This window comes from Pocillopora verrucosa, chromosome 3, assembly GCF_036669915.1.
Source record: "Pocillopora verrucosa isolate sample1 chromosome 3, ASM3666991v2, whole genome shotgun sequence".
NCBI classification, from domain to species: Eukaryota; Metazoa; Cnidaria; class Anthozoa; order Scleractinia; family Pocilloporidae; genus Pocillopora; species Pocillopora verrucosa.
Window position 1 is genome coordinate 9683458 of NC_089314.1, and position 13496 is coordinate 9696953.

Sequence of the window (13496 nt, forward strand, 5' to 3'; positions counted from 1 at the left end):
CCACTTAAACCCTACGGAAAATTAAGTTTTTCAGTTCTCTGTTTCATTCAGTTAAACGCTAAACATGTTTTTGCTGGTGTGGATGGGGTATAAGTTACCAGGGCGAATATTGCAGCTGGAATGGAAACAAGAATGCTGATTCGATCTAATAGAACAAGCTAATTATCATATTTGGTCATGAACATCGGGGAAGAGTAATCTTCAGATGCGGAAAATGAACTTTTCTTCAAGATACAGGCTGATAATAAAAACCACTGAAGTTTAGAATTTCGAGGAAATTCATACCAGTACCTGATTTGTTGGTAAGCCAACAAGGTTTCACTTAGTGCACTGTATTCTCAGCCGATACAATTCGGTAGTACCCACAACGATTCATGTCTGTAGACATGTCTGATTATCTTTTTCATTTCTGACTACCACAATTTTTCTCGCAATGAGGATCGATTTCCTAAAGATAAGATTTCGAAATTCATTTGTTATTTGAAGAATGTATTTGTTGTTCTGTGTTGTTTGTTTGTTCAGTTGGTTCAAAAAGGCGTTGCATGTTTCCACGTTTTTAACAGATAATGAGAACGACCTGTCAGGCGACTTGGCGGACCTTTCAACAGAGATATCCATCAAGGAAAAACTCATCGACGAGCTGGAGACAAGTCAGAAGAAAATCCACACTCTGAAAACTCAATACGAAGAGAAACTGTCTCTTCTCCACAACAAGATCAAGGAGACGGAGACAGAGAGGGATCAGGTGGGTGCCAGTTAGTTAGTTTGTTTGTTTATTTATTTTGTTTCTTGGTTAGTTACTGTGTGGTTAGTTCGTTTGTGGTCTTCCTAAGCCTTATCGTTGGCTTTGGTGCCTCATGGAGATGGAGAACATCAAAATCTCTCCTTAATAAGCTGAACTGGTGTAGACGCATTTTATCCGTCCTTGCAAGAGTACATTACCGTTGACAGTCCTCAGCGCATGCGGCATACAGACTGTTGGAGTTCTTTTGATGTCACCATCCTTAGCATTTCGGTTTTCGAACGCCTCCGTTTTTCCTCAAGTTTGCATGGCCAGCTTTGCCACAAATGATATACATGGTTACTGTAAGGCAATTCGCGTCACTGATGGTAGTAGTGTAACACTTATGAGAGAAAAAAGTGTAAAAGCAGAAAGAAAGTGAGTTGCTGCCCATCTTTCTGTAAACAGCCGTGGTTTGCCCACTGCCTGTCACTCTTACTTAATGAAGGAAGGGGAGGGAGATAATTTGACCCGAACAGTTCTGAAATACAACTTCCATCTCTTTTCCTCGGGAAACGCTCTCTTTCTTGCTCTTGATAAAAATTAATTTCAAAAAAGAGTCTTACGTTAGACATATACTGTAAGGGTATTGGCCAGCGTGATCGAACGTTTTACTACTTTCCTTGATATAACATTAAGTGTATATGTTGTTGCAGATCATTAAAGAATCGTCTATTTGTAAGCTTGTATTACCAGTTGAAAGGAAAGTTGTTTGTTATGATTTATGCTAATTGTAATTTTTCTTTCGCTTTCAGGTTTTGCAAAGTGTCAAAAATCAAGACTCGAAATCGGGTGAAAAGGTTCGACAAATCCGCGACGAATACGAGAAAAAAATTAGTCGGCTGCAGGGAGAACTGAAGAAGATGCAGGCCGCCAAGAAAGAGCATGCGCAGCTTCTTAGGCAGAAAGCGCAAAATGAGCAGCAGCTGAGAACTTTCCAAGCTGAACTGAAAGAGATGAAGAAGACTAAAGTCCGTCTTATGAAACAAATGAAGGAAGAGGCGGCCAAGAGCAAGCAACAGGAGGCGCAGCGGAATAAACAGATTGCACAACTGAAGAAAGAGTCACGGTTGAGACAGATGACAATTAAGAATCTGGAAACAGAAAGACGACAGCGTGAAGTAGTACTCAAGAGAAAACAGGAGGAGGTATTTCCCTCGCTGTATCATTTCTTCCGCGGTAGAGCTTGTTACAAGACCGACTCGTTCCTGTTTGTACAGTTTCCTGATTGTTGCAAGATTTGCAATACGATCCACAAAATAGTTCGAGCGCCTTGTAAACCTTCCCCTCACCATTTTAGTTTGCTGCCGTGGTGTCCATCAAAATCGTGCCTCATTCTTAATATTCTTCCTATTTGAAATTATACACATACATTATTATGATAAACATTTTCCAGTCAAACTTAGACCACTGCTTGAAACATGCAATTGAATTAGGTAAAAGAACAAAACAAGGGCCCGCGGAAAAGCCAAGGAAGGGTATGGATGGGCGAAAAGGGAGAGGATTTGTACGGATTTCATTTACGCAACCGAGTCGAATAGCAACGGCCCGATGCTTGTAAAGTCGATCCTAACTAGCCTGAAAATACGCTCTCTTTACATTCAGAAATCACATGACTAGCAGGTGTTTCAATGAAAGTTGCGAGCGGGCTCTTTTGTTTGGGTTTCACGTTACGGCCCCTTTCCGGGCAGAGCCGCATATGACACCATCAGCAGCGGCTTATGGAAAATGTTGTTAAAAGCCCCTAAACTTGTTGGAGATAAAGCTGTGACTTTGCCCTCTAAGAATTTTCTTTTTTGCACACGCAAACGATTGGGTTTCTCAGTATAGTATGAACCCTCCATCTAAAGTGACGTTTGCCCTGCAAAGAAAGATGTGAAATCCACTGTACGCGCCTCTTTAATTTTTCTCGCTTCATTCACAGGTAAAGGCCCTCAGGCGTCAACAGAAACCCATGTCTGGCCAACTGGGAGCACAACGAAGCCAGGCAACCCTGTTAACAGTACGTGAAGTGAATGGTGTGGATGCCAGCTCATACACCAGCTCCTATACGTCGTACAGCAGCTCATCAGTATCCGTGTCCTCTTCCTCAACCTCAAGATTTTCAGGAGCAGCCAGTCGACCGTCGGGATTGCCTGTGAAATCGCCGAGAAGAAAGAGCTCCGTTCAACAGGCGTCTCGAAGTGCGAAGAAGAAATGGGATGCCATTGACAAGAAGGTGAAAGTTTTATCACTTTTATAGTCAACCATTAAATGACATTCTGCAGCATCTTAGACTAATGACTCAGTCGTGATATCTTCAGCAAAGTTTTAAGGTACAATTGTTTTTTCAATGTTAAAAACGTAACCTCGTTATTTTCTTTTCCGTTCAGATAACGTCATTGATTATCAAGCGGCAAACGATTGCAAATATGGAATCGGATATGGATCGCTGGATACAGGACAGAGATCGCCTCAGTAAACAGCTAGAGAAGTGTCAAATGAAATATGACAATGCTACAGTTCTGCAGAAGGTAATAAGTACGATTTTGTGTACAACATTTTGTGTTGAAGTTGTTCACTGATAACCTTTAACGGAGATAGTTGTCTAAACCTTCGTAGGAAGAAAGTAACGTACAAGAACTGAAAGAGCAGCTGGAAGCACTGACGGCGCATATGGACTATGTGCAAGATAACATTACGGACTGTCAAACAAGCATCATGGAAATGGAGGTTTGACTAAATCTTACATCCAGTTTATTTGATTTTATAACTGTAGACCCCTAACTAAGGAGACAGTAAAGCGTAGAGTGGCTAAGAAAGAAATTTTTTAAGAAGCCATTTTAACCAGGAATCTGGTGTCATCGGCTTAGCTGTCCAAAATGCGTTGACCGTTTCTGAGAATCTGATCTTCTCTTTGAACGCATCTTCCTTAGTTCATAAGTTTCTTAGTGGTCGTAACTTGTGTGCTTGAAAGTGTACTAAAATTGTACGTGAACCCACTGGTGTTGACTCCTGGGAGTAGAACAGAAAGGCCTTGTTGCTCCTCTTTCCTTAACCTTGGGAAGGTGGCGAACAAATGAACCAACAGTGGTATTGTATACTTGTTATGTACATTTAGGAGCAAGGTGGAGACACTGCTGAGATAGGAGAATTTTTCGCCACCTGTACAATAACAGAGGCACGTATCCTGTTGGAGCACTTCTTGACTAAAGTGATATCTCTGGTAAGTAGAAGATATCAATCGTCTGTTTACTCAGCGAAGTAAGTGACTGAAATATGAAAAATTAAAAGCGAATATTACCCGATCCGAAATCTTTACAGATGTGGGAACAAATGTTTTGAAGAAAGGGTAAAAAAAGATGTGGCACACTGTTGAGAGTTTCTGCACTTCTTCCAATAGCGCGGCAACGAGTATTGCTGCTCCCTTGGGTGGAATGCGAGTGAATTTTATTTGCCGGTTACCCCACGGTATTTTGTTAAGTTTACCTGACAATTCTCCGGTCATTTTACTCCTGGAGAGAAACATTATGAGAGTAAAGTGTTTTTCTCAAGAACAAAACACAGTTAACCCAACGTAAGCTCCATTAAGTGTACTTCGTTTCCAAAAGGTTAGCATGTTTTCAATGTTACCCTCGTTGGAAACTTAATCTGTGATCTCCAAACACATCACGTACTCGTACACTTGAACGACTGAAAAAAAGGGCACGCTTGTACAAGTCACCCCTTGCGGATACTTTCCGCTTGCTTCACACTTTGCCGTGAACGTAAAAGAAAAGTTTTAAAGATGCTGGAGATCTTACTTACGGAATTATTACCTTAACAGGGTCAAGAAGCCACCTCTAAAGAAGCCGCGGCAAAAGAAGTCCAAGCCCGTCTCAATGCCATGAAGCAGCACAACGAACTTCAACAAGAACTATTGCAACACGTGCTGCAGTACCACGATTCGTTCAGCAGCATCGAGAATCTCGCCGCCGCTGCTATGGGAACGGATTCGGAGCTCAGTGGTTCGGAGCTTAGAGATCGGTTAATGGGATCTTTGGTATGACTGTGGTTTACTTGTATTTGGCCATGCACAGGCAATCCAAGCTCACGTTGAGAGGATGGAAGCGTTTGTTTGTTTGTTTTTTTGTTTTGTCAGCGAAAGGTGATGCTAAACGATATGTACGAAACCTGGCATTCGCCTTGACCAAGGGCTAGCAGTCGAAACGTCGGCTTTAGAAACTGTTAACGTTGGTAAAGTCACATCAACTTAGTTGATTAGACGAAATTATCGCCTAATTCCCTATACCAAGGCAGCACCACAGCTTCTTTAGAAACTTACCTCCTTTGTTCATGTATAGGTTAACTTTCACACGTCAATCGTTCGATAAAGTAAAACTTTGCTCGTCCCTCCCCCCTTACATCCCACCTCCTCGAACTTATTTTGCTGATCTCAATGGGTGCTCTGTAAAGCAGCATCCACTACTGAAGAAAGGCAATTTTGATCATTAACCTTTATCGTTAATTCTTATTTTTCAGACGAGCCTGGACTCGTTGAAAGATGAAGCCGGAACGCTGTCGAGGTATTGTGAAATTTTATTACACCAACAATTCTGTAGCTAGTATTTGAGTCGTTGATCGCGTTCAATAAAGAAGATTTTGGAAAGCGATTGGAGGTTTTTTATATATGCTAAGCCAGAGGACAAAGAATGCAAATGGAATCTAACTTGCTTTAGAAACCACTTTGAAAGTTCGAAATCGATATTGTTTGTTGTTGTTTTTTTCTTGTGCAAAAGTTCTAGCGGTGGCACGTTAAAAGATTTTAATGGTGAAGTAGCATCTCAAGCACAAGCTAAAACAAAAGACAAGGTCAGTCGTTTACCTCTCTGTCATTTTTGATTCAATAGTGAGTAGCATGGGCCATTAAGTGTTTTTTTGTTATGCGCATGCATTTTGTTTATCGATGGAGGAAGTGGGGGAAGGAATTGAGGGAGGTGGGGGAGGGGATAGAGAGAGGGTATAGTTGACTGTTAACGGTAAAGTTGAATTCTGAGCATAGATTTTATCATGAACTTTGAGAGTAAGTAAGAACTAGATTTGGTGTTCAGCCCGAAGTATACCTGAAGCCTGTAATGGTTTCCATTTTAATTATTATGAATATGTCATGCTCCACAATGGCTACAATTTAGTTTTTTTAAAATTTCTTTTTCGTTAATTCATTAAGATTGCTAAGTTCAAATCTTCGGAATTCATACTTTCTAAAGAGAGTCGACGCTGGATTACACCCATTTCAAAGCAGCATTTTTGACATTTTGAAAATTGTGTCTGTAGGTGCGTCGTAGAACTGGAACCCAGGAAGAGTTCTTGTACCCGGAGAAAGTCAAAACGAGGAGAGACGCCCGGCTTGACACGGTTGAAGACGAAGACGAGGCTTCTGCTGCTTCGGTACCGAGCCTCGCCTTGGTGCCCGTGCTTCCCTTTGCAGGGGAACCGAAGGGATCCCGTCAGATTTCCCCTGAACTAATGCAGAAACTGCTTGAGCTGGAAAAGTCTCGTAAAGCGCAGAGCTCTGAGGCTCTTATGCCACCCCCTCCTGGCTCTCAAGGCAACCAGAACCAGAGTCAGGGGGTACCACCCGTCAAGACATCTAGGTCCAACTCCTTAAATGGTAATGGCTCGGCACCGCTCCCCGCCTCGCTAGTGCGCGGAAATGTCAAATCCAAGTCAGCGAGGAGTTTTCCTGTCAGTAGGTTCGGAAGTTCGGGATCTGGTGTCAGTAATCTGCCCAGGTCCCAGCCCACCTCTCCTGCTCTTCATAGGAAGTCGTTGCCGGATAAACCTGGAGCGGGGTAAGCATGAATGTACATTTTGTGGTTTACAGTGCGTTGATAAAAATTATGAATTCAATTCGTGACGTTTTCCCGACCGTTTTGCTCATGATTTTTGCGCGGGTTTTCTGCTCTTTCTCAATTATGAGTGGGTGTTACCCCAAATTTGCAGAAGACTATTTAAACAGTTTGATATTAATCCGCCTAGGAAGGTTATACCAGTATCAAAAAGGGCACCTTATTTTTTGTTAATGTTACGTTACATGGAGCCGGCCGCAATTTCATTCTCTGGGCGTGAAAATTTTATCGCAAAATTTTGACTGATGATGTACACCATATCCCCTGTCGTAAAAAACGTGTGTACGCAAATTTTCATTTGATTTTCCTGCACCACGTGCCTTCTTTCACGATGGTTCATTTTTGATTCTTTAATCTAAAACCCAGATACAGTATGTCCTCAGCACTTACGCTCAGTTGTTTCATTTGCTAATACTTTGCTCATTGTTGTTTTTCTGTCTTCGTTTACAGGATGGATGACAGTGTTGTGGTTCAGAAGACCCCAGAAGACGTATTCGCTCGTCTGACAAGTAGTCTGGCTCAGGAATCCGACCCTGATATGTAAGTCTCTCGATTAATCTTCCTCTTTGAGTTAGATTTTGTCATAATCACTCATCATCTTTTATAACGATTGTTTGAAGACTTTTTCTCAAATTAAAGGTTTGACCATTGAGAAACGGTATTGTTATAAAACAGTATTAAAAACTAGCCTTGGTATGTGACAACCTCCAATTGATTACCAGCCCAAGTTATATCAGCTCATATATCATAGATTGCTCTTCTGGCATTTTTTGACGGAGTTTGTACCGCGGTCCCATCATGGCCACTAACCTGACTGTCGGTGTTCGGTGAATTTTTTTATTTATTTAAAAATGTTCACTAGTTTGGAGCCTTAGTGTCTTTTTCTGTTTGTCCTCAACAGTGGCAGAATGCTTCCCCTCCGTCCCCCTGCAGGGAAGCCTGCTCCTCTTGTTTGTACATACGCCGCCACTGGGCACAATAGTGCTGTTTTATCTCTTGACGTAACAGAAGACTTGATGTTCACCGGTTCGAAAGGTTTGTGCAAAATGCTCAATTATTGCATGCCTTCCACAGGACTTTTAATGGCCCTTACCTACTCCTGGCTCCAAGAAGCCACCCCTCCTATTTTGTTCTATCGGTTTTTCCTCGCGTCAAATCACACCAGCTGATTAATTTTTCTTAGCTGATTTATTTTTTTCACTCTTTCCACCCACTTTCTTGACAATGTATTTAGTTTAAGAGGAAAGATTATGTATTGGTCATCCCAGTGAGGAGATGAGTCAAGCGCGTAACGTTTTCAGAAAATACGAAGAAACTCTGGTTTATGAAAAGTTCAAGAACATTTCCTCTGACCATTTTAATAAGTAAGCTCGCACGGTATCTTCCATCAGTGACACCTTGAAACACTTTAACTCTGTTTTTCAGATCGCACTGTCAAAGTTTGGGATTTGAATACGGGTGAAGAAACACTCTCTTGTGCTGGTCACAAGAGAGATGTTGTAGCTGTACGTTACTGTCCTAAAACACAGCGGGTTTTTGGTGCAGCACAAAATGTTATTAAGGTAAGGACGTCCTTTACTTTTCCAATTTATGAAACACTTGAACTTCTGGACATGGTTGTGATGTAGTTACTCAAAACCTGAGAGTGACAGACTTGATGGGCGGGAAAACTTCCACTTTCTCCTTTTCCTCCTCGCTCATCCTTCTAATATAATCCCACCTACAATTCTGTACAAATTTTCTTTGGAAAAATACGCAGAACCGGTGATCGTCATCAAACCTTTACAAAGTAAGGGTTTGCTGGTTTGCCGTACCCCTATCCTTATTTCAGCGTCCGAGAAAAATTGATTGTAGACTTCTGTCACAGAAATGTGTTTTGGCAACTCAGTTCGTGGGTGTGAAAAAGAAAAATTTACAAATAGTAATCTTTTTTATTCCTTATTATGAAAGTTCGAGGTTCTTTAATGTTGTACCCACATCAGCCCTCCTCTGTTTCACTATTCTGTTGCAGGTAAAATAACGCCGATACATTTTAGGCTTGTGCGTCCAACACTTCGCCAGCGGAGAACGCTAATGAATGGGTTTTTTTTCCTCTTACTCTTTATTCCGATCTTTAGGTTTGGGATATCAGAGATGGCAAATGTATCAGGAGCCTTACACCGCCCGGATCCTCTCTCGGTTCATTTCTATCCAACATGACGTCAGAGACTCAAATTAACGACTTGAAACTGTCCGCCAATGGTTCTCTGCTTTATGCTGCGATGGGTACCACAGTCAGGATCTGGGACCTAGAAAGGTGGGTCATGCGTAGTGTGGTCTTTAAACCTGAACAGAAGCTGTTAGTTTAGATGAAGTTTTTTGTCCGTTTCATTGCTTCCAAGCAATTGTCATCAGATTTGTTTTGTGAAAATTTAGCTATGCTTTCCTTTCTGGAACTTTCGACTTGAACTCCAAAACATATGGTCCTTTGTTAAGTCTTGGCGTTGCGGCTTCTAAATCAGATCAAGATGACCTATGACCTGGCCGCGTTGACTGATGAGTGGAGGGTTCCAACATGATTGGCACCATTCAATTTTTTTTCAGTAGATTTCAGACCATGGAAATTTGACTTCACTTACCTTCCGTTCTGAACAAGTTAGTGGCTCAGATGAACCATTTCCTTTTTTTGTTTTAGTTACTCCATGACAGGCAAGCTTGGTGGTCACGCCGGGCCTGTTATGACGGTGTTACTTCGAGAAACCAATAAAGAATCTGTCGTGTTCACTGGGTCGCGAGATCATTACGTTAAGGTATGTGCATGTGAATAGTACACTGTTGTCAGATCTGTGGGGCAAGGGTAACCTAGGGTAAGAGTTGTTTTCCGATGTGATGTGGGTTTAGTTGTGGGTAAAGTTAAACTTGCTCTGTGTTTCAGCAATCGGCGAGGATGGGGAAGGGTGGAGTGGGGGGATTATGGGAGGGGGGGTTGCCTCGTGCATGAAATAGAAAATGGTGTATAGTGTTGGCGTAGTTAATATGACGACTACTCAAGATTTTTTCGGAGATCTAAGCCGTAGACTTGAAGCCAGCATATTCAGCTGATAGTATTTTATTTCTTTTTTGATAGATATTTGAAGTAAATGGTTCTAACGTCGGTGTACAGGTATGGTGTTTGGCATGACCATCAATTAGTTATCACAATTTCAATAGCTAAGACATTAGCTGAATTTTGAAGAATGTAGACCGTAGTAATCCACAAGTCGGAGGAAGTTTGGCATTTTTTTCGTTCATTTGTATGTTTGTTTGTTTTATATATGAAGGAGTGACACATTTAGTGTTTTATTCTCTTACAGTCGGCTAAGAGCAAACTAGAACCGCCTCACTATGATGGTGTTCAGTCATTGGCTCTCAAAGGCAAATATTTGTTCAGTGGATCACGTGACAATAGTATCAAGAAATGGAACATTGAAACGCAGCAACTTATGCAGGTTCGTACGCAGTTTGAAAATGTAACTTGGTTCAATATGGATGCGATCCTTGTAGTTATGAACAATAGTTGAGTAGTATTGAAAACAAGGCCTGAAAAAAAATTTAGGCCTGTATGGGATTGGAACCCATGACCTCTGCGATACCCGTGTAGCGCTCTCCCAACAGAGCTAACAAGCCAACTGGGAGCTGGTCATTATGTTGGTACCAAATTACCCGTGAAGTGGTGAATTAATGACTGTAAATATATGAAACTCACATAATTATGTGAACTGCGGTTGAAGAAACGAATATAGAAACAATCCTCACAGTTATGAACTCTACTTAAGTAGTAGTGAAAATAATTTTCATTACTACTTAACGTAGTACCTAGTACTACGGTACTTTTTGCACCGGTATCGCAGAGGTCATGGGTTCAAATCCCGTAAGGCCTGAATTTTTTCTCAGGCCTTATTTTCACTAATACTTGAGTAGTGTTCATTACTGCGAAGATCACTTCCATATTCGTTTCTTTAACCGCTGTTCACATATATGATTTTTATATATATTTACAGTAACTTGGTTCGTTATCTAATTGGTTTCGGTGTTCAGGCTGGTTACGGACAGGATCATCACAACAGAATCCCCTCTCCAACTGCTTTTCGTTAGCAAGTTTTTCATGTCCTTCTTTTAGTTGACAAGTGATTTATTGGGAGGATAGGCTAATATTTTGATAAAGGAGATTTTTCTTGCTAGAACATGTCATGGACAAACCCTGCTAGCCAAATGAATCAACGTGGGCATTCGTGGAGACTAAAACCCGCAAACACACAAGATCCGATTTTTATCTCTCCCCTCCAGCTTCTACTCATTCCCTTGTAAGTTAGTTACGAGATTTTGGTGATAGATCAAGAAAACAAATTCTACCTCTCTAAGTTTGAGTATTCTCATTACCTGTTTGCTTGATAATGTATGAATATTATAGGGAGAAGTTACGTGTTAATCACCTCTGGGAGTTAAAGGGTTAATGGATCTCTGGGATCGTGATCGTGATCGTGATCGTGATCGTGACCGTGATCTTAAGCGCAGGAAAACTCGTACGATCAATTGCAGATCACGATTTTTTTTGTTTGTTTTCCTTTGCATTTGATTTGTTTTAAGAATGACAAAGTACTTTGTGATCCACGATGTCAAAGAAATTTGGAGATTTTTGTTCGAGTAACCAGCTTTTCTTAAAGAAATTTATGACCACGAAACAGTCCCCAAGTGCCTATAATTCTAACACTTTTCCATGCTTGGTCAAATGAGTTAAACCTGTGGGATATTCCATAATGTTGATTTTTTTGCTTCCACAGCATATGACGGCAGCTCATAAGGACTGGGTCTGCGCGTTAGATTTTTTACACCCTCAAGACGTGCTGCTTAGCGGTTGCCGCGGTGGTATGCTAAAATTATGGCGGGTGGAAACTGGAGCTCCAGTCTGTAAGTTATTCTCTTATGTTATCTTGCTCATCTATATATTTTAATCCTTTACGCCCTAACATCACTATGAATATTCTCCATAATGTTACTGTTCTCTATACATTTCGTATGGTACAGACAAGGGAAATGTGTTCGATAACCAATATTGGTGTTCGTTTTACTTTAATGATTGATTCAGTATGGATACTGTGACGACAAATTAAATGACAGTCCGACCCTTGGGAGTTGAGGATTAATCACATCTACACGAAAACCCACCTGATTTTAATTTAGTTCCAGAAAAATTTGATGGAAAAATATCTACACATTTGAATTGTCGATAAAGCTTAAATTAATAAAGGGGTAAGTTTCTAAAGAAACTGTGGTGCTGCGTCGGTGGGAGAGTATAGCAGGTAATTTAGTGTTAACAACTGGGTTGAAAACGTAAATTAGCCACCGTAAAGGGCTTTTTTACCCTTTACGGTAGCTAATTTACGTTTTCAACCCAGTTGTTAAAGCTAAAATTAATTAGAATTAATCGATTTTAAACGAGAATTTTCGTTTTCCTTTTTTTTATGAGGTTTAAACATTCGCTCCTGTTGGCGTAGCCCCATTTTCCCTTCTTTTTTTTACAAAACTAAAACTAAAGGTGAAACGAAATCCTTCTGTCTTTACAATTTGCAGGCGAAATCAAAGCTCACAGGCATCCCATTAATGCTATTTGTACAAATTCGTCTTGTGTATTTACTGCGTCAAGGTAAGTGGTTGTTTATTACTGAACAAAGGACAAACCGGCATTTTCAGAAGGTTTCAACGTTTCATGCCTCAGACATTCACCCACTGAGTTTATTTTACATTTTGTGGGAGTAACTTGTGCGCTGAAACCTGGGCTGTAGTTCGATGAGCTAAATGTAGAGCCACGGGGTACTAGAAGTTGTCCAGAGTCTTGGGTGGGTTCCTATTCTCTCTCATTGCATCTCTTTCCACCCAAGAGTGTGAGCAGTAAATACCAATGAGTGAATTGTAGGGCCAATAGAACGATTTAAAGGTCCCATCTCATCTAGATCGGGTAGTCCAGTGAGTAGTTACTGTTCTGATCTGCGAAGTTTTCTTTTTTAATTCTCCAAGTACTGAAAATATCGAGTGGCTTCCTAAATTCTTTAAAATGTCTATTTTTGTTTTTCAGTGACAGGTTGGTTCGTCTGTGGCGTGTCACTGGTTCGCTGGATGAACAATTAAATGAATCGGATCGTTCTGTTGAGGTGTAATATGGCTTTGTGAAATAATTTTTTTGCGATTTGAAGACTATGAACTAAAGAGTTTTCTTCTATTTTCCTCAGAATTGAATTTTGCCATTTTGTAAATAAATTAATTGATATGCTAAATAAAAGGCACGAGGTGTATATACGGCTGTTTCCTTTTCTTTGTTTTCTGTGATTATGCTGCATTACTCTCCGAAGGCGGACCTAATACAAATGATTAATTGCTGAGGGAAAACGATAATCAATTAAAACAGAGCAAGGGGTTTATTGAACAATGTTCTCGGAGCTGAGGAGAAAACTTATATAGTAGGATAATTCATAGCAGTAATACGAATAAAACATTCTGATAGCAACCTGCTTTAGTAAAAAGAAGAACATAACACAAGAATACTTCATGAATTGCGTGCCAAGGGATAGTGATGTTTTGGAATAAAGTTATAAGCTCCAGGTCTCTACGGCTTTCAACCTCCGTGTAACCCATTTCGAATGTAGTAATTCCGTCATTTGATCGGAAAGAGGAAGCCAAAGGATTCCGTTTTTAGAAAGACCACTTGAACTGTCTCGGGCTTTGTTTGCTTAGTTTGTCGCGTGCGTGCCACTCAAGCATAAAACGTGACTGCTGACGACACGTACCATTTTCATGGAAATAGGAACGATTATTTCGTGTCCTCCCAAGCTGAA

General features: G+C 40.8%; 1 protein-coding gene across 1 annotated transcript in view; it reads left to right on the forward strand.

The window, feature by feature from the left end:
• The window catches only part of LOC131780246 (kinesin-like protein KIF21A), a 25736-nt gene extending 12780 nt beyond the window's left edge, over positions 1–12956 (forward strand). The window contains exons 11-30 of the mRNA XM_066163090.1: positions 564–745; positions 1537–1929; positions 2706–2999; positions 3154–3294; positions 3383–3493; positions 3882–3986; positions 4587–4802; positions 5282–5325; positions 5539–5611; positions 6074–6591; positions 7099–7188; positions 7550–7683; positions 8074–8210; positions 8766–8944; positions 9323–9437; positions 9755–9790; positions 9981–10115; positions 11448–11574; positions 12238–12310; positions 12740–12956. Coding sequence (XP_066019187.1) covers positions 564–745; positions 1537–1929; positions 2706–2999; positions 3154–3294; positions 3383–3493; positions 3882–3986; positions 4587–4802; positions 5282–5325; positions 5539–5611; positions 6074–6591; positions 7099–7188; positions 7550–7683; positions 8074–8210; positions 8766–8944; positions 9323–9437; positions 9755–9790; positions 9981–10115; positions 11448–11574; positions 12238–12310; positions 12740–12821 — 3185 coding nt within the window. The 3' untranslated portion in view covers positions 12822–12956. The remainder of the gene's footprint in view (positions 1–563; positions 746–1536; positions 1930–2705; positions 3000–3153; positions 3295–3382; positions 3494–3881; positions 3987–4586; positions 4803–5281; positions 5326–5538; positions 5612–6073; positions 6592–7098; positions 7189–7549; positions 7684–8073; positions 8211–8765; positions 8945–9322; positions 9438–9754; positions 9791–9980; positions 10116–11447; positions 11575–12237; positions 12311–12739) is intronic.
• The last annotated feature ends 540 nt before the right edge of the window (positions 12957–13496 follow it).